At 45.4% G+C, this 27,911-nt stretch overlaps 1 protein-coding gene across 9 annotated transcripts in view; it reads left to right on the top strand.

Moving 5' to 3' along the window:
* Positions 1–22,532: 22,532 nt before the first annotated feature.
* Positions 22,533–27,911, top strand: part of KAT7 (lysine acetyltransferase 7) — a 707,790-nt gene continuing 702,411 nt past the window's right edge. For 3 of the 9 annotated variants that reach the window (XM_086923974.1, XM_086923971.1, XM_086923970.1), the window contains exon 1: positions 22,622–22,799. Coding sequence is in view for 4 of the 9 variants with exons in the window: in XM_086923976.1 (XP_086780102.1) it covers positions 22,785–22,799 (15 nt within the window). In the remaining 5 variants the exon portion in view is untranslated. Of the gene's footprint in view, positions 22,800–27,911 lie in introns of all 9 variants that reach the window. The other 6 variants (XM_086923976.1, XM_086923975.1, XM_086923978.1 and 3 more) reach the window with 4 other exon arrangements.

Raw genomic sequence — 27,911 nt, 5'->3', positions numbered from 1 at the left:
CATAAATTCACCTTGAAAATGTTACTAATAAGCAATCTGACAATTTTAGCAGATAGCCAAAAACCCACCTTCGATTCCCAAAACAATGTTTGCAGCCTCTCAATCAATCAATCAATCAGGAGTTTGTTAAAGCGCAACTACTCACACGTAAGGGTCTCAAGGCGCTAGGGGGGGGGGGGTGCAGGTTCCATTCCATCAAGGAGGGGGTCTGTCGAAGAGCCAGGTTTTGAGGTTTCTTGCGAAGATGGGGAGCGATGTTGTCTGTCTGAGGTGGAGCGGAAGGGCGTTCCATGCTTTGGCCGCGAGGAAGGAGAAGGAGCGGCCTCCCGATCTGGTCTTTCTGGTGTGGGGGACCACGGCCTAGGAAAGCTGGGCTGATCGTAGGGTTCTTTGGGGTGCGTGGAATTTGAGCCGGCTGTTCAGGTATGCTGGTCCGGTGCCGTGGAGGGCCTTGTGTGCGTGGGTGAGCATCTTAAAGGTGATTCTCGCCTCGACGGGGAGCCAGTGAAGTGTGCGCAGGTGCTGGGAGATGTGGCAGTGTTTTGGCAGGTTGAGGACCAGTCTTGCGGCGGCGTTCTGGATGTTCTGTAGCTTGCGGATTAGGTTTTTGTTTATTCCGGCGTAGAGTGCATTGCCGTAGTCGAGTCTACTGGTGACCAGGGCGTGAGTGACTGTCTTTCGGTGTTCGAGGGGGATCCAATTGAAGGTCTTACAAAGGAGGCGGAGGGTGTGGAAGCAGGAAGATGAGACAGAGTTGATCTGGCGGTCCATTTTGAGCTCGGAGTCCAGGATGATTCCCAGGTTGCGTGTGTGGTCTGTGGGGGCTGGCGGGTTTCCGAGGGCGGTGGGCCACCAGGTGTCGCTCCAGGCGTCGGGGTTTGGGCCCATGATGAGTACTTCTGTTTTGTTGGTGTTTAGTTGTAGGCAGCTGTTTTTCATCCATTAGGCGACGGCTTCCATGCCTTCTCGAAAGTTGCGTCTGGCGGTGTTAGGCTCGTTGGATAGGGAGAGGATGAGCTGGGTGTCGTCTGCGTATGACACGATGTTGAGTCCGTGGGTTCTGACGATGGGGGCAAGTGGAGCCATGTAGACGTTGAAGAGCGTCGGGCTGAGGGAGGAGCCCTGGGGGACTCCGCAGGTGGTAGGTGTGGGTTCTGAGAGGAAAGGGGGGAGTCTGACCCGCCTCTCCAATCTTTGAAGGTCTCAATTCTAAACAGTACGGCTGTATCCCACAATGTATATACCGTGTGTAACCTACCTTATCAGACTCTCACCAGGCCATTTATCCTCTGTTTGCGAGTTTATTTCCCAAGTAAAAGACCAATGAGTGTTTGAAGGGTAACTGAGTAGGGGATAAGATGGGCATCAGACCTGAACACACTGCACCCCTACCTGTGAGCAAAACAGGAACAGAGCTGACAGAACGCCGAACCTCATTCACTGCACATGGCCATAACGTAGTACGCTAATAACTCGGGCAAACGCAGATTAGTCACTGAGTAACACCCCCTCCTTGCCTTACGCAAGCGTTATGATCGTATTCTTAATAGTTTGCGCCTTATGTGATCGGTTTAATTGTGGTTGTGGAGGCTTCAATACGATCGTGCATTTGACTGCTCTCTCTGCCCTTAGCCCAAATGCCGGCACGCTGAATTTCCCAGAAGGTTATTAATTAGGAGACTTGTAAAGGCTGTTATTTTGAATCAGAAGTGGTGGTGTGCACATGAGACTTTCCGGTATGGCTTTAAGTTGTATGAAACAAGCGCTCGCCATGCTCTGTAAGACCCGTCCTTTTCAGACTGGGGGGCGTGTTTTTTCCTGATGACGTCACAGAGAGAAAGGACAGGAAAAAACACACCCCCAATCCAAAAAAGACGGGGCTTAAATGGAAAGACGCCTGTCTTCTCTAATGGCTGGCCTCCGTTTAGGAAGCCAGCCAATGGGGAAGAGGGGCGGGTTTAAGCCCCCTACTCTAAAACATAACATCTCGCCAGCGAGACTACGCAAGCGCAGCCTACGTAGGCCAAGACCTAAAAAGGATCACAAGAAACAGATTCTTTCAAAATATGGCTTCAAACCTAAGGAGAGGTCAAGACATAGGTTGCCATACTCCAGAAGGTCGAATACCTCTGTCCGGTACTGGTACACCCAGGGCATCTTTTGGGGCTGGACGGGGACGAACAACTCCTGTGTAGCTATTTGCCATTTCTGGTGCCTTTTTTGCCACTGTGCTCACGTAATCAGTCTAAGTTAGGGGTTTGATGGTCATAATGTCCTTAATATTTGCTACTTTGCGTAACTTTTTGATTTTAAGGAGAGGATGTGGCCTAACAGTTAGAGCGGTCAATTTCAAAGCTGGGAATAGGGTTGAGTCTCGGCAGGGACGCTTAATGTCATGTGATTCTGTGCAAATCATTCAACTTTCCGTTGCTAACAAAATGAATGTGTCCGTCTGGAACACAACTGGTGCTCATGTAAAGCCCTCAGATACCTTCGGGTCAAGTTCCAACTATATAAAACTCACCCCCCCCCCCAAAAAAAATGCTAATTCTCTGACCCAAAGGTCATAGCTGTCACTTCCTGTGTGTCCAACAGGGTTCGAACGGCACGTGGTGCTGCTTCCGTAGATTGTATGTAAAAACAAAAAGTATTGTAAAAAAATTAAAAGACAATAGGAAAAAAAGGACATAAAATTAGTGGGTTTTCAGAGTGGAATACAAAATTATAGTGATGATTATTAAAACAAATTCAACCACCTTTAGTGCTGGAACGTTGTTTAACCCTTAACCTGGGCCACTGGCATGATGCGGTTTTGCGGCCACTGCGTTTCCCACATAATTATGGATTTTCCACATTTGCCACATAATCCATCATCTGCTGCATAATCTGCAGATCTCACCATAAAAAAACTAATTTTGGAACAGCCTCTTATGCTCTGCCTACAGCTTCAGCATTACAAGCAGGCAAACTTCTACAGTAAATAATTTGTCATTCAATCAGGCACACTAATGTTGATAAAACCTCTTGCTGCTGGGGACATAGCGTTTACTCAGTCTCTTGGTAGGTGCCACCACCAACTCACCAGGCACCTTCATGAGCCCACAGTTTTTCATTGAACTGAGTCACACCGTCCTGTTTGTACACTCTGTTTCCGTCATGAAAGGCTGGCCAGTTCAATGTCTCAGGGAAGACAAAAACAACAGGCTCAAAAACCCCTCCCCTTTTAAAGCACACAAATACTTGCTAATTAAGTTTGGGAAAAAGATGCCATTCATTCATGACTCCTGCTCTGCAGTTCCAGAAATTTTATTTGTTAGTGTGTTTATGTATATTTTTTGTCCAACCGGAATTATTCAAAACTCAGTAGTTTAAAAAATATATGCCATTGTTATAAAGAATTCTTTTAAAGTTCTTCTTTAAATTACTGCTCACCAGTTCATTTAAGGCGATTTGGAGGCAATATATGGCTTTTTTTGTTTACTTTATCCCTACTCACCCAAATACAGTTTTGTTTCTCCCCTGTGCCAGTTTGTTGATCGCCTCCCACACGCACTCCTGATGTTTAATTCGCACCCTCCCAACTGTGAAGCATTGGGCACTTCATAGCGCTTGATTTTTTGTATTCACAGATGAGTTCTGCTGAGACAACGATGAAAGATGGCAGCAGCAACCTCTGCACAGTGGCACAAGAGACAACTCTACAGACACTAGTCTTTCGTTCCAGCGTCGCATTTCAGTTTACAACTTGTTTTTGTGAACTGCCTTCTTGTGGTCACAAGAATCCACACTACAGTGTGCACCTCGGGTCTGTGTGCTCAAACACATCGGAAACGCTCTTCCTCCCAGCAAAGTTGTCTCCTATGCTCATGTGCCTTGCGCAGTACCCAGAGCTTGACAGGCTGCCTCTTCCAAGAGGCCTGCAAGGAGGAATCCTCCTGAAGCAAGCAATGCAATAGGTCACACATTTACGCAAGTTTAAACTATCGGCATTGTAAATGACAATACCTTTATTTATGTTTTGGTTTGTACAACATAAATTAAAGACATTGTCATTTACAATACCAATAGCTCCAAAACTCGCAGTTGCGAGACCTATTGCATTGCAAATGCTTATTACTATGTTAGACAGGAGGAAGGTAAGATTCTTACTGTTTCTCTTGTAAGCCATGGGCTGGACATTGGAGGAGGGGGAGGGGGAGGGGAGGAGCCGGCCATAGCATTAGAAACCAGATGAATTTTACCTTCCCCCTTGTCTTCATGCATTTACAAATTACCAGGCTGGTGGAAGAAATGTTGCAAAAATGAAACAGACTTGCAGAGTAACCAAGAGTGTCTCAGTCAGCAGGTCTGCTTCTGACGCCTCTGGAAACTTTTAAGGCGGCTCTAATCACTGTGCCTCCTGCAGAGCCCCGAACTTGCACTGTAATTATCTGCTGAGTGCAGGAAGCACGAGTCACTCCCAATTAACAAAAATTAACATTCAAGAAACGTGCTCAGAAACATGCATTTCGGACACAGTAATCTGTTCTCTTCAGTCCTTTAACAATCCAAACGCCCAGTGCATTTGGACACATCAGGACAAAAATAATTTGTCCCTTGCCCAGATCAGTACTGTATTTGCATTAAATGTTGACTCGCCCACAATTTTAAAGAAAATATGTTTTCGAAATGCGATGTTCCTTCCAGACTCAGCAAATGTTTTCTCTTTTTCCTCCAGCTTGGCCGGGCTTTTCAATTACAGTGCTTTTCGTCGAAAGCTCCTGGGGATGGATTAGCACCGTATCTGACTGCTGATAATGGTATATGAAACATTCTCTCAGAAGCGGGTTCATGCATTCCACGCGCTCCCTCCCTACTGGGCAGAGTGATGCGAGGGGTAGTGAAAACACCAGTGGCATTGTGTGCCGGTCTGCTTTCTGCGAGGATAGTAACTCCGTAACGCATGCATTCCACTCGCTCCCTCCCTGCTGGGCAGAGTGATGTGAGGGGAAGTAAAAACACCAGTGGCACTCGTGCGTGTGTCTGCTTTCTGTGAGGATAGTATCTCGGTAACGCGCAGACACCGTCTGCAGATCGAGGTCCTCTGTGAATAGCCCATCAGTGAGAGATTCCGTCTGGTTCACGCACTGACCCACAGGCACATGAGTGGATTCAGTCAACATGCACTCCAGGAGGGAAATGCATTTCTATCCTCACTGACTCTCAAGGCAGACGTTCAGCAACCCGGAGGACGGTATAGAAGGATTAAATACTTTGGTGTATTTTACTTCATCTTGCTAGATATTACTCAGAGGACTATAGATGCTTCCAACTGGGACGGCTAGAACTTGACAAAGCAAAACTCTTGACTGAACATCGATTTCAACCCTTACCATTTTTCTGAAATAGGTCTCTAGGCATCAGGTCAGAGACCATGAAACCTCGCACTGCTCGCTCCTGCAGGCAAAACTCTGTGGGATGCAAGGAAAAGTGACACTCACTCTGTTGGAGGGGACGCGCCTTCAAATGAAAGCGGCACGGTTGGGCGGCAAGGAAACGAGTGTCAAAACAGATGGCCCCTGTGTGCCGCTGCTGGCTTCAGAGTGCAAAGCGCTCTGAGAGTCAACATTTCCTAAAAAGCTGGGACATTCACACGCCTTTGGCAAATTGCGTGCTTTCAATTTTGAAAGCCAGACGCAATGGCAAACAACGTGTGAGCACCACACGCACAAGCTTGCAGAGAAGCTAAAGTGATTCCAAAAGGTCGATTTCCTAGGGTAGCGCATGCGCACTGTGCTAGGCTCGACCTAAACAAGCATTTGCAATGCAATAGGTCTCGCATTAATTACGTTTGAGCTATTGGTATTGCTAAATATTGTAACACCAATTGCAACAAAAGTCTGAGTATTTATTTTTGTAGCAAAGGTGGCATGCTGTGCTTTAGATGAATATGTTTAAAAGTAAAGTGTGCCATGCTGCGATTGCTACAATAGTTAATTGTGGATGCGTTAACAATTGATGTGTGCACTGATGGCTGGTGGTGTGTGTGCCTGTAGAAATTGTGCACTGATGGCTGGCGGTGTGAGTGCCTGGTGGAAGTGTGCACTGCCGGCTGGTGGTGTGTGTGCCTGGTGGAAGCGTGCACTGACGGCTGGTGGTGTGTGTGCCTGGTGAAAGCGTACACTGACGGCTGGTGGTGTGTTACTGGTGAAAGCGTGCACTGACGGCTGGTGGTGTGTGTGTGTGTGCCTGGTGATAGCGTGCACTGACGGCTGGTGGTGTGTCTGTGCCTGGTGAAAGTGTGCACTTATGGCTGGTGTTGTGTGCGCCTGGTGAAAGCGTGTACTGACGTCTGGTGGTGTGTGCCTGGTGGAAGCATGCACTGACGGCAGGTGGTGTTTGTGCCTGGTGAAAGCGTGCACTGACGGCTGGTGGTGTTTGTGCCCGGTGAAAGGGTGCACTGACGACTGATTGTGTCTGGTGAAAGTATGCACCGACTGTGTGGTTGTGTGTGTGTGTGGTTGTGGTTGTGTGCGTGGTTGTGTGTGTGGTTATGTGTGTGATTATGTGTGTGTGTGTGTGTGGTTGTGTGTGTGATTGTGTGTGGTTGTATGTGAGAGTGGCCTTCAAGGCGCTGTGCTTGGCGCACCGCGCCTTCTGGAAAACGGGCCCAGCCAATAACACCGACCTTGTCACCCCCTACCACCCTAACAGGAACCTTCGGTCGACAGAGGCGTTCCTCGCCGTTGTTCCCAGAGTGAAGCGAGCCAGGTCTGGGGGTAGGCTGTTCTCTTTGAACACCGCCAGGCTCTGGAATGCTCTCCCCATCTCACTCCGGTCCAACCCAGACCTCCTCTCATTCCGAAAAAACTTAAAGACACTGCTGTTTGCCAAATCCTATGTACCTTAGCTTCCCGTCACTTCCCTGCTTCAACTCAGCGCTTGGACGCCTACGGGCAGCAACCGCGCTTAACAAATATTTTTACAATTACAATTACAATTATGTGTGGTTGTGTGTGTGTGTGTGGTTGTGCGTGTGTGATTGTGTGTGTTGTGCTTGTGGTTGTGTGTGTGGTTGTATGTGTGTGCTTGTGTGTGTACTTGTGGTTGTGTGTGTGTGCTTGTGTGTGGTTATGTGTGTGTGTGGTTGTGTGTGTGGTTGTGTGTGTGTAGTTGTGTGTGTGGTTGTGTGTGTGGTTATGTGTGTGGTTGTGTGTGTGTGGTTGTGTGTGTGCTTGTGTGTGCTTGTGGTTGTGTGCGGTTGTGTGTGTGTGGTTGTGTGTGTGATTGTGTGTGTGGTTGTGTGTGTGGTGTTTGTGGTTGTGTGTGTGGTTGTGTGTGTGGTTGTGTGTGTGCTTGAGGTTGTGTGGTTGGGAATGGTTGTGTGTGGGGTTGTGGTTGTGTGTGTGTGTGTGCTTGTGTATGTGGTGGTGTATGTTTGTGTGTGTGGTTGTGTGTGTGTGTGGTTGGGTGTGGTTGTGGGTATGTGTGGTTGTGTGTGTGTGGTTTTGTGTGGTTGGGGGTGTTTGTGTGTGGTTGGGTGTGGTTGTGTGGTTGGGTGTGTGGTTGTGTGGTTTGTGTGTGGTTGTGTGTGTGTGGTTGTGTCTGTTGGAATGTGTGTGGTTGTGGGTGTGTGGTTGTGTGTGGTTGTGTGGTTGTTCATGTGGTTGTGTGTGTGGTTGTGTGTGTGTAGTTGTATATTTGGTTGTATGTGTGGTTGTGCGTGTGGTTGTGTGTGTGTGTGGTTGTGTATGTGGTTGTGTGTGCGGTTGTGGGTGTGGTTGTGGATGTGTGTTTTGTGTGTGTGGTTGTGTGTGTGGTTGTGAGCGGTTGTGTGTGTGTGTGTGTGGTTGGGTGTGGTTGTGTGGTTGTGTGTGTAGTTGTGTGTGGTTGTGTGTGGGTGTGGTTGTGTGTGTGTGTGTGGTTGTGTGTGTGGTTGTATGTGTGGTTGTGGTTGTGTGTGTGGTTGTATGGGTGGTTGTGTGTGTGTAGTTGTGTTTGTATGGTTGTGGTTGTGTGTGTGGTTGTGGGTGTGTGATTGTGTGTGTTGTGCTTGTGGTTGTGTGTGTGGTTGTGTGTGTGGGCTTGTGTGTGTGCTTTGTGTGCTTGTGGTTGTCTGTGTGTGCTTGTGTGTGCTTGTGTGTGTGGTTGTGTGTGTGGTTGTGTGTGGTTGTGTGTGTGCTTGTGTGTGCTTGTGGTTGTGTGCGGTTGTGTGTGGTTGTGTGTGTGTGGTTGTGTTTGTGGCTGTGTGTGATTGTGTGTGTGGTCATGTGTGTTGTGTTTGTGGTTGTGTGTGTGTGGTTGTGTGTGGGTGTTGTGTGTGTGATTTTGTGTGTGCTTGGGGTTGTGTGGTTGGGTATGGTTGTGTGTGTGGTTGTGGTTGTGTGTGGTTGTGTGTGTGTGTGTGGTTGTGTATGTGGTTGTGTATGTTTGTGTGTGTGGTTGTGTGTGTGTGGTTGTGTGGTTGTTGGTATGTGTGGTTGGGTGTGTGTGCTTGTGTGTGTGCTTGTGTGTAGTTGGGTGTGTCTGTGTGTGTGGTTGGGTGTGTTTGTGTGTGTGGTTGGGTGTGGTTGGGCGTGGTTTGTGTGTGGTTGTGTGTGGTTGTACATGTGGTTGTGTGTGTGGTTGTGTCTTTGTGGTTGTGTGTGTAGTTGAGTGTGTGGTTGTGTGTGTGGTTATGTGTGTGTGGTTGTATGTGTGGTTGTATGTGTGGTTGTGTGTGGTTGTGTGTGTGTGTGGTTGTGTGTGCGTGGTTGCGTCTGTTGGAATGTGTGTGGTTGTGTGTGTGGTTGTGCATGTGGATGTGTGTGTGGTTGTGTCTGTGGTTGTATGTGAGGTTTTGCGTGTGGTTGTGTGTGGTTGTGTATGTGGTTGTGTGTGTGGTTGTGGGTGTGGCTGTGGGTGTGTGTTTTGTGTGTGTGGTTGTGTGTGTGGTTGTGAGTGGTTGTGTCTGTGTGTGGTCAGGTGTGGTTGTGTGTGTAGTTGTGTGTGGTTGTGTGTATGTGTGGTTGTGTGTGTGTGTCTGTGTGTGGTTGGGTGTGTTTGTGGTTGGGGGTGTTTGTGTATGTTTGTGGTTGTGTGTGTGTGTGGTTGTGGTTGTGTGTGTGGTTGAGTGTGGTTTGTGTGTGTGGTTGTGTGTGTGTGGTTGTGTGTGTAGTTGTGTGTGTGTGGTTGTGTTTGGTTGTGTGTATGTGTGTGGTTGTGTGTGTGTTTGGTTGTGAGAGTGTGTGTGTGGTTGTGTGTGTGTGTGTGGTTGTGTGTGTGTGAAGTTGCTTGCTTGCCTCCAATTCAGCCTGGCACAAGGTGAGTTCCTGGGGTTTAAGGAGAATGCCCCCATATCCATTTCTCCCCATGTCAGATTCTGCACGTTTCAGGTATTCAGTTTTGTATGAATGTATATATTTGTAGATAGTATAAAACTAAAGGACAAAAGGCAGCAGCGGGCCCTAGGTGCTGCACCTCACACCAGTTCCAAAAGTTATTTTATGTAGTCATGCAAACAACCCGTACGTCAGCTGATTTGTGACGTAACTGTGCTCCAGATCAGAAAGTACTTTAGAAAATGATGGAGATGCACAACTTAAAAAGTCCAATAGACCGTAGGTATATGAGAAAAGTCACTTCTTTATTAGATCAATAGATTTTTCTTAAAATCAAGTTGATTAAGAGTAACAGCCAGCGCGTTTCGCTCTTACAATGAGAGCTTCCTCAGGGCTGAAAGCAAAAAACAAACAGACATCTATATAAATAACAAATATACACACAACAAATATAGTGTATGAGCAAACAACAAGAATATGCACAAAAAGAAACAAAAACATTTTTTTTAAACACAGCAATGGCACGAGAACAAAGAAAAAAAGTTACTACATAACAACATCTCAATACAATAAAATAGTGTGTAGATTTGGATTGAAAAATAATTCAAAAGACATCAAGGGTACACAACACATCTACCTACAAATTAACCATACATGATACACACAGAAAAAGGACTAAACATTTCGAATTGCTGGTATAAAGAACATTTTATCTCATATCATTCCTTTTCTTAATCAAGCCTGAAATTTCCCAAGAGCTTGAGCACCTATTGAGGCCTTACAGAAAAGGGGAAAAAGAATAAACTCCCAAGTAGGTAAAACAAATCGAGAGAAATAAAGGCACATGGGTAGCAAGGAATGAAGACTCAAGTTTAGCCCAAAGCAGAGAGTATAAAGAAAAGTGTTAAGATATGAAATATGTTAAGATTCAACCATATCGCGAGCTAAGCATGGCGTATGCCCCCCATGTAGGAACTTTATGGCAGACCCCAATGCTTACCACAAAAATATTTATACGGATATTTGGGGCCTGTCGTTGTCCAGTAAACCCGGATAGGAACAGATATTCCTTCCAACAAAGATAATGATGAAGAGGCAGCAACCTTATCCCACTGACACCTCATTTATAACAAACAGTGAACCGTAGGTTGAAGCAACAAAATAAGTGACGGCCCGACAGGAAAGTATAAAAGTGCCGGACAAAAATAGTCAACGCTTCAAATGGACTTAAACGTGGGTCAAAAGACCCATATAATAGGAAAAACGGGGGCTCAATGGCCCGGTCTACCCACCTCAGTGTGCACCTGCCACCCACCCAGGACAAATATCAACATTCAGTAAGCGCTCGAAAAATTCTCTGTATAAATGCTCAATGGCTTCAAGGGCGGTCTGTGGCAGGGAGATAAGGGTGAGATGACAACAGAGAGGTCTATGTAATCAACTGGCTACAACGGAAGCATGAACAAAAATCAACACTTAAATGTAGAGTCAGGGAGTATAAAAGGGGAAAACAAATATGAGTCCCCCAATTGGAGCGGTAAGTGAACCAGATCAAATAGTCAATTCAAATTTCTGTGGAAGTGGAATTGTCCCTCCATGGAGATCAACCGCAGACCCCCATACCGGGGAGGGAGGAATACCATAAACTAGCTGTCCAACGTTAACAGAACCACAATCCCTGAGGTCGCTAGGTAAGAATGCAAAGGGAGGCCATACCCAATTGGTGTGATGTGACACTGGTTCAAAGAAATGAATTGCAATGACAAGCACTCTTGAGTGTCATATCTGCGATGGTCCACAGGAAAAATTAACTGGGGAAAAGAGAAAGGAAGGGAAAACAGAAATAAAAATGACAATAAGGGGGGAACATCTTCATCAAAGTCACATACAAAAAGCCAAAGACACGCTTGCATCCTATCCTATAAGGTTAACCAATGCTAAAGAGTATTCACGAACACATATGTTGGTTTCCCAAAACTAAATGGGACTGCACAAAAATAATTCCAAATGTACCTGTCTTGAGTGCATAAATTATCGCTTTGTCCCATAGTCTGGACCTGTTCAAGTAAAAAAAAGAAATTCAAAAGGCCCATATGAATAAATGCATATGTAAAGACATATCTCGCAGTAATAGGTCAAGGTCAAGAATGGGTAAAAGAGTAAAAAAATAAACGCAAACATGATATGGCTTTCAGTGTGATGGCATGTGTAGGTAGCGTTATCACTTAAACCGCTAACACTACAGGACCCAGAAATCCCCAAAACGGTGACGGTATCCACTTACGGAAGTATCCCTATGAACCTAAGTAGAACCAGTGTAGATTCCCTTGAGGTCGTCCGAGCTCTGGTTTCAGCTGCACAAACTGTCTTTTTGCTGTACCTCCTTGCAAGAAATCTATTCCTGACTTCATGGATATTAGCAGAAAAAGAATCATCCTCACTACAATTCGTTCTTACACGCATCATTTCCCCATAGGGGATGTTATTAAAGGTTGCGCTTGCATGTGCACTATCCGCACGTAGAACTGCATTACATGCCGTCTCCTTGCGATAGAGTGTACTATGGATGTATCCATTTTTAACATAGAAGTTTATGTCCAAAAAGTTAATACACTCCTTGCTGTACTTAATGGTTAGCTTCACATTCAGAGCATTGTTATTCAAATAATCGAAGTATTCGAGCAGCTGGGTCTCAGAGCCGGACCAAAGGCAGATAATGTCGTCAATGTACCTCCCCCAGAAGACAATATAGTCCGTCCAGGGGGAGGTCCTTCTACTCCAGGCATGTCCTCTTTCGTATTGTCCCATGAAAAGGCAAGCATAGGATGGGGCAAATTTGGTTCCCATTGTGGTACCCCTCTTTTGATGGTACCAGGTACCGTCATGCAGGAAGTAGTTCTTAGTAAGAACCAATTTTATCATTTCTAGTACCATTTGGTTTTGTTCCAAGAGGTCAGCTCCATCCCTGTCCAGATACAATTCTGCAGCTTGGATGCCCTGATCATGCGAGATGCAGGTGTAGAGACTTGTTACGTCGAGTGTCACGAAAAAAAGGTCATCGGACTACTCAAAATCATGACATTTTGTTAAAATATCCTTGCTGTCCTGGATAAATGATGGTAAATCCCGGACGTGTTGGTTCAGTTTAAGGTCGATGAATTCCGATATTCTTTCTGTTGCTAAGCCTACACCCTGAGATAATAGGTCTCCCAGGGGGAAACTGGCACTGCTTATGAACTTTGGGTAGGATGTAAATACATGGGAACCTAGGATTAGTGATCTTAAGATAGTGAAATTCCAGATCATCTAGGAGACCCATGTCCCTCCATTCGGTCAGTTTAGAGTTGATTTCAACCAGCAATGCTTTCGTGGGATTGACAGATATTCTTTCATAACAATCACGCTCCCCTACCTGTCTCTCAATCTCTTTTTTGTAGTCTGCAGTATTCATCACAACGACGTTCCCGCCTTTGTCTGCCTCCCTGATGACTATACTCTTGTCACACTTCAGTTTCTTGAGAGCCTCCCTCTCCCCTCTTGATAGATTGTATTGTAGACTACGGCGGTCCCTGTTATCCCTTTCAAGCTTGTACAATCCCTCACTCACTCGTTCAGTGAAGATGTCAATATTACGGTGATAGACACCAGGTGTGAATATTGATTTGGGACGTAGACCACTCTCCACCAAAAGGTTTTCGGATATATTGTGTTCCGCCCTAATTGTGTCCAATCCCAACTCCATTTCCTCACTCAAAGTTGTCAAGCAGTGCAAATTTATTACTTCAGCATAGTCATTGTAGCACTACCAAGGCCCCCCCCCTAAAGACACCGTCTGTGGTGCTTTATCTCTGAAAAATTCTTTTAATTTTAGTTGTCTTGAGAACTCGAATAGATCAACATGGACATTGGAAAAGTCGCCATCCTGGGTGGGGCAAAACCCCAGACCCTTACAAAGTAAGCTTTTTTCATCTACATCCAACGCCCTGTTTGATAAGGCTTTTTTATTTGTAATACCTGCAATATCTGTGAATTGGGCTTGGATAAAACCAAGAGTTTCTCATTCAATGACTCACAAAAATTTAACATTTGGGGTTTTATCAATTGCAGTACCACCTTTGTGATCTACGTGATAGGCTGCCAGTGTGGATTAATATACATTGGCAGCACCAAGCGCAGTTTAAAAACTCGAATACAAGAGCACAGAAGAGCCATTCTTAATAGTGATAGGAGATATCCCCTTACTGAACACTTTGAGAGACTGCAAGGTGGGAGGCCAGAATTTTGGTTTCACGCCCTCGAACGAGTGGATGCCCCCATAAGGGGCGGAGATCGGGAGCTTCTCCTGAGACAGAGGGAAGCCAGATGGATCTGTAAACTTCGCAGTATCTCATGCGGTTTTAACACTGACCATAAGATGCACTACTTTTTAATTTAACTAGGCTTTCCTGTAGCACATACAGCCTGCCCCATGGCCAGTCTGTAGTCTCTCACAACAACAAAGAGGGCACCTTGTAGATAAGATGTAGATATTTGAAGACTTCATATGTTATGGAACTGTTAATATGGCAAAAGGTGTTATGCAAATGTCACCATACAAATCTTCATGTTACTTTACCTATTGTACTTTTGTGACATGTTGTTAGGCTCTATTGTCTACTCAGTGCTACTGTCTTTTTCAACCTTACCATAGCAAAGTACAATGTCTTTACTGTTGTGTCTACTGAAGGACAGCTCCATTGTGATTGTTACCACCATTGGATGTCTATCAGGCCTTTATTACATTGGGGCACTTAATATGCTATGGTCTGCTTGACTATCTATACCCTCGTTGCTGCATCTGTCTACCATTATGGAGTTCTCACATGTTGCCAGCTGACAACCCTTTCTGGGGTGATGTCTCCATATTGAACGTGACTTGGACCATGAGTCCCGCGTGTCCACTTTGACTGCAAGCTCTGCAGATTGCAGGCAAGCGGTTATGTAGAGCTCGTAATTGATACTTTTCTGAATGGTATAGCCTTTGCCAATTTGATGCGACCTTTTCTATACAGGTAAAACATGGTGCATATCCTATTTGACCCTTGCAATTTCTACTTGACTACGCAGCAGCTACTTCCTAAAATTTCACTCTGGGATGATTATCCCTGATCCCCCAAGGGCTAGCTAGCCCTGGCTCGCCCGTTTTATTATATTGTATTTCCTTTACTGCAATGGGCATTGCCATGGTTGTTGATACATGTAAAATTGGTGTAGACCAGTCTGGTAACCGCACTTATCATGGTGTTTGTTTCACTTGTGTTGAGTCAATCTTGACTTTCTCTTGGGGACAAGCCTAGTCATGATACTGGTCAGGCTTTCGCCCTATATGTTTATTACTAGGGTGTCATTGCTCCACATACCCTTTTGAACTAACTCAACGCTGTTGCTAGGATGGCTGCCGCGCTACAGTTTGTGTTGTCGCAACCGTACTGGCACTAGGTTATATAAATATGGGCGCATGTGCATTGTTATTTCTGTTCCCATGGCAACTGTATCCATATATGCATGCCTCACGTATTCTTACGTTGTTGGCTTGGTCCGCCTACTGTTCTCTTGATTGATCGATGGGCGCATGTGCCTTGTTATTTCTGTTCCCATGGCAACCGTATCCATATATGCATGCCTCACATTTTCTTACGTTGTTGGCTTGGTCCGCCTACTGTTCTCTTTACTGATCATCTGCTGGTGACGTTTTCCATTTGGGCTGGCTACTTACTATCTCTTTGAGTTTTTTGGCAACATTTTTCTTTTATTACTTTTTAATTAGCAATGTATTATTTATTTTATTCTTTTTGCTACGGAAGCAACCCGCTACGTCTTTCTTTGGTCCATATGCTTCAACTTACATTGCTCCTTATGCCTCGGATTGCAACGCGCTGATTGCTCTACCGGCGTCTTTGCAGTACTTCTTTGTTTTCAGTAACTCTAGGCAGCGATCACAGTCGTCAGCTAACGCGCAACTGCAATTGGTTGGGACTTGCAATCCAGGCTGTGGTCCCGTTATTTAAACAGGATGTGTCCCTGGGGTCCAGTTCTCGAACAGGACATTGACGATACGTCACACCGCTACATTTCCGTGAGTACCTGGGGTTGATGCAACTTATTTCTGGCGGCATTATGCTGCCCCTAACTTGGGGATCGTTTTTGTTACAATCACAGTCAATGCCACAAATTCTTTATAAGATCGGACAGGTTTGGGCCACGCTGTATGCACTTGGGGTTCTTCAATTAATGGCTTTTATGTGCAGTATAGACACCCAGAACTCTCAGCCTGTGTATATCTGGAGTCCAACTGTGGGGGACACTCTGTGTGTTTGTGCTTACTATCATGGGACACATTAAGTTGTAGCCCGGTCCTAATTTGAAGTACAGGTGCTGCCACGGTAGTGAGAGGGGGTAGACCGTTACGCCACTCGTCCCCTGCCTTTGGTTCATAGAGATACTTCCATAAGTGGATACCGTCACCGTTTTGGGTATTTCTGGGTCCTGTAGTGTTAGCGGTTTAAGTGATAACGCTACCTACACATGCCATCACGCTGACAGCCATATCATGTTTGCGTTTATTTCTTTACTCTTTTACCCATTCTTGACCTTGACCTATTACTGCAAGATATGTCTTTACATATGCATTTATTCATATGGGCCTTTTGAATTTCTTTTTTTGACTTGAACAGGTCCGGACTGTGGGACAAAGCGATAATTTATGCACTCAAGACAGGTACATTTGGAATTATTTTTTGAGCACTCGCATTTCGTTTTGGGAAACCAACATATGTGTTCGTGAATACTCTTTAGCATTGGGTAACCTTATAGGGTAGGCTGCAAGCGTTTCTTTGGCTTTTTGTATGTGACTTTGATGAAGATGTTCCCCTCTTATTGTCATTTTTATTTCTGTTTTCCCTTCCTTTCTCTTTTCCCCAGTTAATTTTTCCTGTGGACCGTCGCAGATATGACACTCAAGAGTGCTTGTCATTGCAATTAATTTCTTCGAACCAGTGTCACATCACACCAGTTGGGTATGGCCTCCCTTTGCATTCTTACCTAGCGACCTCAGGGATTGTGGTTCTGTTAACGTTGGATAGCTAGTTTATGGAATTCGTCTCTCCCCGGTATGGGGGTCTGCGGTTAATCTCCTCGGAGGGACAGTTCCACTTCCACAGAAATGTGAATTGACTATTTGATCTGGTTCACTTACTGCTCCAATTGGGGGACTCATATTTGTTTTTCCCTTTTATACTCCCTGACTTTACATTTAAGTGTTGATTTTTGTTCATGCTTCCGTTGTAGCCAGTTGATTACATAGACCTCTCTGTTGTCATCTCACCCTTATCTCCCTGCCACAGACCGCCCTTGAAGCCATTGAGCATTTATACAGAGAATTTTTCGAGCGCTTACTGAATGTTGATATTTGTCTTGGGTGGCTGGCAGGTGCACACTGAGGTGGGTAGACCGGGCCATTGAGCCCCCCTTTTTCCTATTATATGGGTCTTTTGACCCACGCTTAAGTCCATTTGAAGCGTTGACTATTTTTGTCCGGCACTTGTATACTATCCTGTCACGCCGTCACTTATTATGTTGCTTCAACCTACGGTTCACTGTTTTGTATAAATGAGGTGTCAGTGGGATATGGTTGCTGCCTCTTCATCATTATCTTTGTTTGCAGGAATATCTGTTCCTATCCGGGTTTAGTGGACAACTACAGGCCCCAATTATTTCTACAATACTGCCTTTAATTGCACAAGTAACACAGTACTCGAAATTTATGCCGATGAACTACACTCTGTGCATCTGTATATATATTTTTGTGGTAAGCATTGGGGTCTGCCATAATATTCCTACATGGGGGGCATACAGGCCTGCCACGCTTAGCTCGCGATATGGTTGAATCTTAACATATTTCATATCTTAACACTTTTCTTTGTACTCTCTGCTTTGGGCTAAATTTGAGTCTTCATTCCTTGCTACCCTTGTGCCTTTATTTCTCTCGACTTGTTTTACCTACTTGGGAGTTTATTCTTTTTCCCCTTCTCTGTAAGGTCTCAATAGGTGCTCAATCTCTTGGGAAATGTCATGCTTGAGTTAGAAAAGGAATGATATGAGATAAAATGTTCTTTATACCAGCAATTTGAAATGTTTAGTCCTTTTTCTGTGTGTATCATGTATGGTTAATTTGTAGGTAGATGTGTTGTGTACCCTTGATGTCTTTTGAATTATTTTTCAATCCAATTCTACACACTATTTTATTGTATTGTGATGTTGTTACTTTTTTTTTCTCGTGCCGTTGCTGTGTTTAAAAAAAAATATGCTTTTTGTTTCTTGTTGTACATATTCTTGTTGTTTGCTCATGAATATTTGTTATTTATATAGATGTATGTTTGTTTTTTGCTTTAAACCCTGAGGAAGCTCTCATTGCGAGAGCGAAACGCGTTGGCTCTTAATCAACTTGTTTTTAAGAAAAATCTCTTGATCTAATAAAGACTTTTCTCATATACCTACGTTCTTTTGGACTTTTTAAGTTGTGCACACTCATCATTTTCTAATACATATTTGTAGATGTATTGTGTTTGCTTTTAGCACATTGAGCGTGGCATAATTGATAGGCGTAGTATTTTTTCCTGGACAGATTTCCAGAACAATTCTCCTGTTTGCGTATTCAGCAGGTTTTACATTGCCTTTGCCTATTGGATGGCAGATTATTTTAGGTCGTCCAAAACACAATACTTTTGATGGGCCTGCTTTGCATTATGTTGTATCAGATGGCTATGTTCCTTAGCATTCATATAGGATAGCTAGAGTTAGCTTCGTTGTGACAAAGTATTCCAGGGAAGCAAAATTTTCGATACCTCCTGTAGCTTATTTTTAAAGTGCTGTTTATGAAAATAAGTATTACGTGGGGCACTGGAAAGATATTAAGTGAGAAGAACGTTACTGGGGCTCATTTTGGTAAAGATCTTGACTGGAGACTAAAGGCACAGATCTATTTCGGGGGCGGAGGAAGATGGACTTTCGCAGATTAACAGTGCCAGCGGAGTATCAACTGGGGAAATAATTATCGAGATTCAGGTAAAGCCCTCAAACCTGGTGAAGTTGAAACGAAAACACCCCATACAGAACCTACACTGAAGCAAACTTCCCACCCTTGAAACACACTGGTAAAGGAGAATAGGTTATTTATTGTGGAAAACTTTGGCAGGCTTGGACGGCTCCGAATGAAAGCCACTTCGAAAGTACATTTTCATATGCTGTGGTAGATGGAATGCAAGGCCATTTTGACATTTTTTTTTACCCCATAGCACTTAAAGCGCTGGATTTGAGCCTTGGCGTCTATATATTAGCAAGACAAGCAATGGCCGCTCGGCGCGAGAGTCAGATGGCAGCTGTGCACATCGCGCGTGCTTGTGCATGTGACAGCAAGCTGCTGGCCGGCATGTCTGAGAGACATGCCTGCTGGCTTTGCGGCAATCCTCTATGTGGGCTGCCCCTTAAAACACGTGCCCAAGTAGCCCCAGACTCCTGCAGAGCTGTGCACGAGGCAGTGCACCTCACGGCCAGAGCGCTGGACTGGATGGGTTTCCCCAGACTGGCGGTGGAGGGGGGCAGCTGTGATTCACGGGCGGGGTATCTGCGCCAAACTGCACATGCTGTGGGCCTGTTGACTCTGCCTGCGTGTGCACTGATGCAGGTAGAGCGGTTCTCGGCTGTGTGAAGGGTCTTTGTGAATCGACGGAACACCTAATAGGAAGCAATAGAAATACTGTATATTGATAAATGCCGCCTTTCTCACGAGATACTGCATGAAGACATTATCAGGCCTCGGAATTCTTTGTTTTCAGCAGTATCGGGAATAATGCACTTGGTCTGTGTCTGGATAAAGGACTGAATTTACTTTGCGTCGAAATACTCCTGCAAGTCTTGTTTTGTTGTATTTACACAAAAGCCTGCTACGAGATGTGGTTATGTAGTTGTAGCCTCTTGGGTAATAGAGAACGATCTGAGCGAATCCAAAGAAATGTTAATTCTCTTCTATTTTATGCAATATCTTCAATTCCAGTTTAATGCAATGATCTTGAACATGCCGACAAGAGATGGATGAGGGGCTGGGGGAGGTGTGGAAAACGTTGAAATGAGTGAAGGGGGACGAAAGGAATGGGAGAGGATTGGTGGCAAAGGTTAAAGTAAGTTCAAGTTCAATAATTTGTATAGCGCACTACTCACCCAGAGGGTCTCAAGGCGCTTATGGGAGGGGGGTACTTTACTTATCAAATATCCAAGTTTTTAGTTGCTTTCTGAAGAAGAGGTGGTTTTGTGTAAGGCGGAGGTGGGTGGGGAGAGAGTTCCAGGTTCTGGCCGCTAAGTGGGAGAAGGATCTTCCCACCATGGTGGATCTATGGAAGCGCGGTATTGCGGCGAGGGCTTAATTGGACGATCGTAGTTGGCGGGTGGGGGTGTAAAAGGACAGGCGAGTGTTGAGGCATTCGGGTCCTAGATCATAGAGGGCTTTGTGTGCGTGGGTGAGGAGACGGAACGTTATTCTCTTGTTAATGGGGAGCCAGTGGAGGTCTTTCAGGTGGTCTGAAATGTGAGCTTGGCGGGGGATGTCTAGTATGAGTCTGGCTGAGGCGTTTTGGATGCGCTGGAGTTTTTTCTGTAGTTTGGCTGTAGTTCCGGCGTACAGGGTGTTTCCGTAATCTAGTCGGCTTGTGACCAGTGCGTGGGTGACCGTCTTTCTTGTATCGGTGGGGATCCAACTGAAGATTTTTTTGAGCATGCGTAGGATGTTGAAGCATGATGATGAGACTGCATTAACTTGTCTGGTCATCGAGAGGGAGGAGTCCAGGATGAAGCCCAGGTTCTGTGCGTGGTCAGTAGGTATGGGTGCGGTTCCCAGGGCCGGTGGCCACCATGAGTCGCCCCAGGCAGAGGGGGATGATCCTAAGATGAGGACTTCCGTTTTGTCCGCGTTCAGTTTTATACGGCTGTTCTTCATCCACTCGGCTACTTCTTTCATCCCTTCGTGTAGGTTGGTTTTGGCGGTGTTTGGGTCTTTGATGAGGGATAGGATCCGCTGGGTGTCGTCAGCGTAGGAGATGATGTTGAGGTTGTGATTGCGAGCGATGGATGCGAGGGGACTCATGTATACGTTGAAGAGGGTGGGACTGACTGATGATCCTTGTGGTACGCCGCAGATGACATCGGTGGCCTCTGATCTAAAAGGGGGGAGGCGGACTCTCTGGGTTCTTCCGGCGAGGAACGAGATGATCCAGTCCAATGCTTTTCCTTGTATTCCGACGTTGCTGAGGCGTTGTATGAGGGTGCTATGACAGACTGTGTCGAAGGCTGCGGAGAGGTCAAGTAGGATGAGGGCAACTGTTTCTCCGTTGTCCAGTAGTGTTCGAATGTCGTCTGTTGCTGCGATGAGGGCGGTTTCGGTGCTGTGTTTGGCTCGAAAGCCATTCTGTGAGGGGGTCGAGGGATTTGTTGGATTCGAGGAAGGCGGCGAGCTGACTGTTGACGGCTTTCTCGATGACTTTGGCAGGGAATGGGAGGAGCGAGATGGGGCGGTAGTTCTTAAGTTCAGTGGGGTCTGCTGTGGGTTTCTTCAGAAGGGCGCTGAGTTCGGCATGTTTCCAGCTTTCCGGGAAGGTCGCGGAGTTGAGGGAGCAGTGGATGACGTCTCGGAGATGGAGTGCGATAATGGAGTCTGCTTTGTTGAAGATGTGGTCGGGAGATGGGTCGGTTGGCGATCCTGAGTGGATGGAGTTCATCAGGTGGATGGTGTCTTCGGTGGTGATTGGGTTCCAGGCGCAAAGGTTGTTAGAGGGGGGTTTTGGTTCGGAGGTGGGTGGATTGGACTGGTCTCCGGGCTGGTTTTCAAAGCTGTTATGTATGTCGGCGATTTTGTTGTGGAAGAATGAGGCTAGGGAGTCGCAGAGTTCTTGAGAGGGAGTGATGTAATTGGTGCCGGCGGTGGGGTTGGTAAACTCTTTGACGATGTTGAATAGTTCTTTGCTAATATGGGCGTTGTTGTCAAGTCGATCCTTGAATGCTGATTTCTTGGTGGATCGGATCAGTTGGTGGTGTTTGCGGGTGGCGTTCTTGAAGGTGGCCAGGTTATCAGTGTTTGGGTTTTTTCTTCAGGCTTTCTCGAGGGTACGACAGGACTTCTTGGATTTCTTAAGGTCATCGTTGAACCAGGGGGCTTTTTTGTTGCCTTGCTTGATTTGATGGTTTTTCAAGGGTGCTAGATTGTTGGCGCTGTGGGTGATCCATTGTGTGAGGTTGGTGGCTGCTTGGTTTGGGTCCGATGATTTGGCAGGAGGATTTTGTTGAAGCGATGTGAAGAGCTGGTCGGTGGGAGGTTGTGGGTCGTGGTCTTTTTGTAGTTGAAGTGAACGCAGCTGTGGCCCGTCCAATGGAGAGCTGTGGTGTGGTTGAAGGAGATGTGCTTGCTGGAGGGGAAGATTGGGTCGAGAGTGTGCCCGGCATAGTGGGTGGGGGTATCAACAAGTTGTTCGAGTGGCCTGCAAGAGGTGGGAGAGAGGAGTTGTGATCACTTTCGCGGACGCTTTGATGTTCTCAGTGGCCACACGGCTCACTGAGAACATCAAAGCGGCTGCGAAAGTGCTCCAAAAGGCTGCAGGTTGACAAATGGTGCGCGCGCCCGGCACACATGCACTGTACTAGATCCGCCTGCAGCCTTTGGGAGCACTTTTAAATGCCCCACTAAATATCTCGCATAGCATCGCTTACACGATAGCTATAGGCGAAACCTAAAAACGAAAAAGAATATCTTCAAATATTTTCTGAAACCACCCACATGCTAACATTTTTCAATTTACAATAAGATTACTTTGTTCCAATGCCCTACCTTCGTTAGTCTAATAAAATGTTATACAGTCTATTGTTTATTAACCCTAGCTAGACAGCGGCTGTCACTTGAGAGCACACAAAAAAATATCTGTAGCGCTTAAGAAGGCACTAGGTAGATGCATTTGTTTGGGTACAGCATACATATAAAACCGTAGAACTAAGACAAGCACATGACAGATATATTTGACGACTCGCATTCGTTTGATGTTTGAGAAGGGTTTTTGCAAAGAAACTTTTTGCAGCTACACCCAATATGGCGGAAAAAAACACCACTTTAGCATTTTCACGTCTAACGCTTTAAATACGCGTGCTCCACCTCCTTGCGAGCACGTGATCAGTGACTTCAGGCACGGAAAGCATCCTGTCCTTCAGTCAGCAAAGCATGTCACGTGATTAACGGTCGCGCGCCAGCTGTAGCGGAGGCGCGAGCCACAGAGGTGGGCGTGGCGTCCTGTGGGGAAAGCGCTATCTAGTACACGCACGGTTCGTGGCCGAACTTAAGTGTGCGCGTGCGCTGTGAGACCGTTGAATCGAAGAGACACTGGAAACAGCGGCATTGGGGCGGCTGAGGGAGACATGCCGCGGAGAAAGGTGAGGTGCAAGGAGGGCGGAGCTTTGGGTTTTAGGTGAGCACTTCCGGTAAGGTGTAATTTTTCCATTACTGAGTGCTGAAAGAGGTTAACTCTGTCATTAAGATCTAAGACTGCCTCCTCTTTCCAAGCTCACTCCGCATTGAGAATAACGCAGACAAAACAAGGCCTCGATCGTAGGAACCGCCTGTTCATTTTGCCCATTGGTCCTAGTCCCTATCTATGACAGGTGATTGGTCTTATACACAGTCCATCTCGAATCTTCTCGCGTGGTCTCTCGCGCTCAGCAATTCCTCGCTCTAGTTACCTGGGATTGGCTGGAAAGGTGTAGGGAGGTTTAACGAGATTGGCTACAGGATGATTACGTTGACGGCTCTCCGCCCCTTCTGCCTGTCTCCTTTCTGATAGGGTGTTGACGATTTTTTAGGTGGGTAGGGGGTGAACTTTAACATTTTGTGAGTGGGTCCCGAGCATGACTGTGGTTTATTAAATTCTTCGTGCGAATAAAGTATTGGTCACGGATGCATAGAGAACTAGCGGAGCACAGTTTTCCTTACTGTTCTTGAGTTTGTTTAAAAGTGGGCAGCTCAAGCTTTGGTGGTTTCAAAGATGTGTATAAAAATAAACCCCCCATATCAGCTTTCTGCAACTGCCAGTGCTCAATTTTTCTTGTTATATGCTGCTTTCAGGACATTTTGCCTCCGGGTTGTTTCTCTTTGGACTAAACCACACTGGCACATTTAAACGCTCCTGCCTTACGTGTTCCTATATTTGTGTTACAATCTCTGTGTTACATTTCTAAATAATCCTTTAGTGTTTGTGTCGTCTTTGGCAATAAAACCTTTTCTAGCTGACGCACGAAGAATATTCAGTTCTATTAAGGACATGGTGGTAAGGCTTATTATGCTTTCCTTTACTGACTTTGAACAGCAGCCAGTAACCGATCATTACACAAAAACTAGATCACCCAGGAGGATCCATATAAATGTTGTCGTTCTTACTGTTGTTTTTGCTCCGATCCTGTAAGGAAAACAGAAGTACAATCCATGCTGCGCTCAGCAGACAGTGAGCAATATGTACTATAATAAGTTCTAAACATGCAACACTATTTATAGTCTTGGACCTGTTATTCATTATTCTAATAATATGAATACTATCCTGTATGGGATAATCCTCACCTCGGTGTCCTTAATAGAATTTAAAATTTTAGATACGACGGCTAGAAAAATGTTTATTCTATGTCTGGTCCGCTGCCTTCTGTCCTGACCTAGAATAAGCAATAACATATATGCTGCATTAACAATTGTTTTAGAATTTTTTTAAATGTTGAATCAGACGACCAATTAGCCGCTTTCATAATATCTTCCAATAATGGTCCCTATAGCGAGGCTTTGGATGCCATAGCCCTTCTTGAGGAATAAGCGCCTAATTTGTTGACCTCGATGCCAGCTTCAGACATAAGCCATTTAATCCATCTAGATAGTGGCTGGGGATACTGGTTTAAATGGTTTCTGTAAATAAATAGACAGTGGCTGGGGATACTGGTTTAAATGGTTTCTGTAAATAAATAGAACCCAACAATATGATCTGAATCTCTTGAACAGTCCTCAGTTTTTTTTTTAAAACATCAGACCAGATACTCATAGATTAACATTTTCATTAAATGCTGAATAAGAAATACATTTCATAAAAGTTTTTGTCCTCTGGTAAGGAGGAACAAAACTTTCTGGAGTATATACCTCTGTGTTGCTCAAAGTATGGCCCGGTCCGCATGAGACCTGATCCTCCCGACTACACCTGTGATCCCCAGCTGAATGACTGCATTGGGCTGCTGTTTACTTCAGAAAGCAATAGCATTCAAAAATACGTTAAATACATGGGAACAAGTTTATTCACAGACTAACTGAAGTAAAAGAAAAGAAACAAATAAGGTGTCCTGCAAAACTTAACTTTAAGAACACATTCATTTTCAATACTTCTTGCTACAAATGTGTAAACATATGATAATGTCTCTATAAACTTGAAAAAGTGTATTTCATTAAAATGCAGAAGCTTTACATGTTAGTACATCAGGATAAATAAGCAAATTCTGAAGTATTTTTTTTAAAACTGACCCTTTAGAAAAATGAGTATAAAAATATTCGTGCCTCTTCACACCCTGATAACAATGCCAATAGTGAACTATTAATGAAGTCAGTTGACACATGTAACCCTCTGTATGTTCAGGGTTGTTATACATGGACATGATTAAAGTTTATTATACACAAGAGGTCTGTACAGCATATATTCTGAAATCATGTATTTCAAGGAGCTCTTATATATCATAAAGAAGAAAAAAAGGAAGTAAGGTGTAGTTAGGCATTTGTCTAGGATCAAACAGTTTGGTCACGTGGGGAAGCTGGGATTGGTCATAGATTTCCTAAGTTTCACATTGTGCAATTCTAAATAAATTAAATTAAGTAATCAAGTTACTTCCTTTTTAGGTCTCGCTGGTGTTAGCAGCGCGAAGCGCTGCGTCCAGCGAAAGACCTATTGTTGTCGGCTTGCCGGAAATGTGGGACAGGGGATGTGCACGTGCAAGCCTTCGGCGATTTCATCTCGCGGCCGCGCACGCCCAGCCCGGCGCCGTGCACATCTCCTGTCTCACATGCTGCTGGGCGGCAGCGCAGGGTTGTTTCTGATTTCAGCGTGTGTGCTCGCTTTCGGCAATCTGGCTCAAGCCCCTTCCCCTTCTCTCTCGATACTTCTGACGGCAGCCCCTCCCTCTACTGATCGCTAAAATACATACATTGGGCAGACTTCATGTTTTCATTACAGGTCCATTGCATTACAGGGTGAGGGTGCTGTGGCCAGCGCTGGCGGTTATCTCAGATTTTTATTATTTCCGGTGGAACAAGTTATAAGTTGTGGGGGTCGTGCTTGACACAGGTACTGCGACAAGTGCACAAACCCCCCCCCCCCAAAAAAACACAAGTTCACTTGCATACACGCAGCTACTACTTCCCCACCTCACCCAGAGGCTCACAGGTAGGTACACTGCCCTACCCCAGTCAGTGAGGCCACCCCCCCTCCATCCCGGTCTTTTGCGATTTAGACTGCTGTGCGATGGCGTTTTGTTGTTCTGAGTGCACTTCATAAGCTTCCTAATATGTTAACACAACAAAATCTGTCCTAATGTTGTTGGGCAGACTTTAGGTTTTTATTTCAGGTAGATTGCATTACAAGGTGCGGGTGCTGTGGCCGGCGCTGGCGCTTATCTCAGCTTCTTATTTTTTCAGGTGGAGCACGGTACAGGCTGTGGAGGTCGTGCTTGACACTGGTGCTGCAACAAATGCACAACCCCCCCCACCCCCCCCTTCTCCCCTTCCACCTACTACTTATGGGCTCACTTGCACACATACAGCCACGTACGCACCCTCCCCTCTTTCACAGCAACCCTACTCACAGGCTCACGTGCACACACCCACTTACGCACACTCACCCCCCTACTTATAACGAGCCAAAGTGGAGACAAGAGATGGGCACGCGCAGCCTGTCGTAATCTGATCAGATTGCGCGCGTGTGTTCACCATCTCCTGTCTCCTTTAGCCTCCAACACACACAGGCACATTTCCCCCTGCTTTTGCATACGCACGCGTGCACACACATAGACGCCCACACACACACACACACACACGAGCGCTCACATATGTTATGTTATGTTATGTTACTATTTGTTTTGTAGAGCGCTCAGCTGCTCCAAAGAGCGTCCCGGCGCTAAAGATCATCACACCAAAATACCAGCAACTAACATAACGTCATAACGGCACCATGAATAACCAGAACAGCAATTACAGGGCAAAAAGATACGTTTTAAGTCCCTTCCTAAAAATATACAGAGACCCACACTACCAGGCATTGGCCGTCTTTGCCTGAAATTCTCTGTGCAATGAGAACTAGGTGATTTGGGTCTACCAGAAAAAAAAAACGTAGAGCTGTTTGCAAATCACACAACATTTCCAAGAGTGTAGGAATCCACAGCTGTGCTCTCTGTATTGGAGTCAAAGCCACCCGGTCCGCCTTTTGCCTCCTATCCTGAGTTGCCATTCGGGTAATTGTTGCTAACAGAGCAAAGGTATAATTGAGGTTCCCAGGATATTCCATTTATGGGATTTGTTCTTAGTAGAAGTAGTCTGGTTGGATTGATCAGTCTCGAATTCTGTGTCTGTATTTGGGTCAACATGTACAAGCTAAGAATCTTCATTGGGGTGAATTCACTGTTCCCTCAGACCGGAAGGTAATCTTTCGATAGTTTTGCTTGTGCTTCAGTTTGGGGCAATCTGCCTGATTTGTCTTTCACCTTCTGTGATTTATTCAGAGCCTCTCCTTGTGTATGGGAGGTGAAGGCATGGCCGCCCCCCTGTCTCTGAGAGGACCTTTTGAGGTGGCTTTGTGAATGGTTTTAGCACCACTGCTAGCATTCTTTTCACTAATTGCTGAAAAGAAGTGTCCAGCACTTTAATTAAGCAATCCTAGACAGTATCTAGATTCCCCCATCTTAATCATAGTATTCTTATTGGGCTGCCTCAAAAGACTGTGTCTAACGTGGTACACCAGTTGTGTTTGGTAGAGATATCTCCCAGGGGGAGGAAGTGAGTGGGGACAGCTCTTAATGATAGTGTTCAACACTTGTATTAAATTTACTTATCCGTCAGGCTGAGGCCTGTGATCAAGATTATTATAGCTCCAGCCGACTCGAGGGGAGTGAAGGGAGATGAATAGGTCTTAAAAACTGAGCATGTCAGCTACCACAGTGCTCCTTATCTGCCTCTCGTGCAAAGACTGCCTTCAGTATGAGTATTTTGCTCCTTTATTGCAGCATGGAGCAGGCGTACACTCCACCTCGCTCTTCCCTATACAAAACCGAACGGGATGCCGAGCATCTGACCATAGCACTCGCAGTAATGGTGGTAGAAAGGAGACTGTGCCCGTCAAGTCTGTTATCATTGATACAGTACTTGCCATGCTTACCAGTGACACCTGTTTAATAATAGCCCAATCAGTTAATTTCAACTTTGAAAATCTTCAACACTCAACAATAATCTTACTAATGAATTGTATTAACCAGTTGTAT

This window comes from Lissotriton vulgaris, chromosome 5 (assembly GCF_964263255.1).
Source record: "Lissotriton vulgaris chromosome 5, aLisVul1.2, whole genome shotgun sequence".
Lineage (NCBI taxonomy): Eukaryota > Metazoa > Chordata > Amphibia > Caudata > Salamandridae > Lissotriton > Lissotriton vulgaris.
The sequence above is the reverse complement of the archived record's forward strand: the minus strand, read 5'-3'. Positions and strand labels throughout refer to the sequence as shown.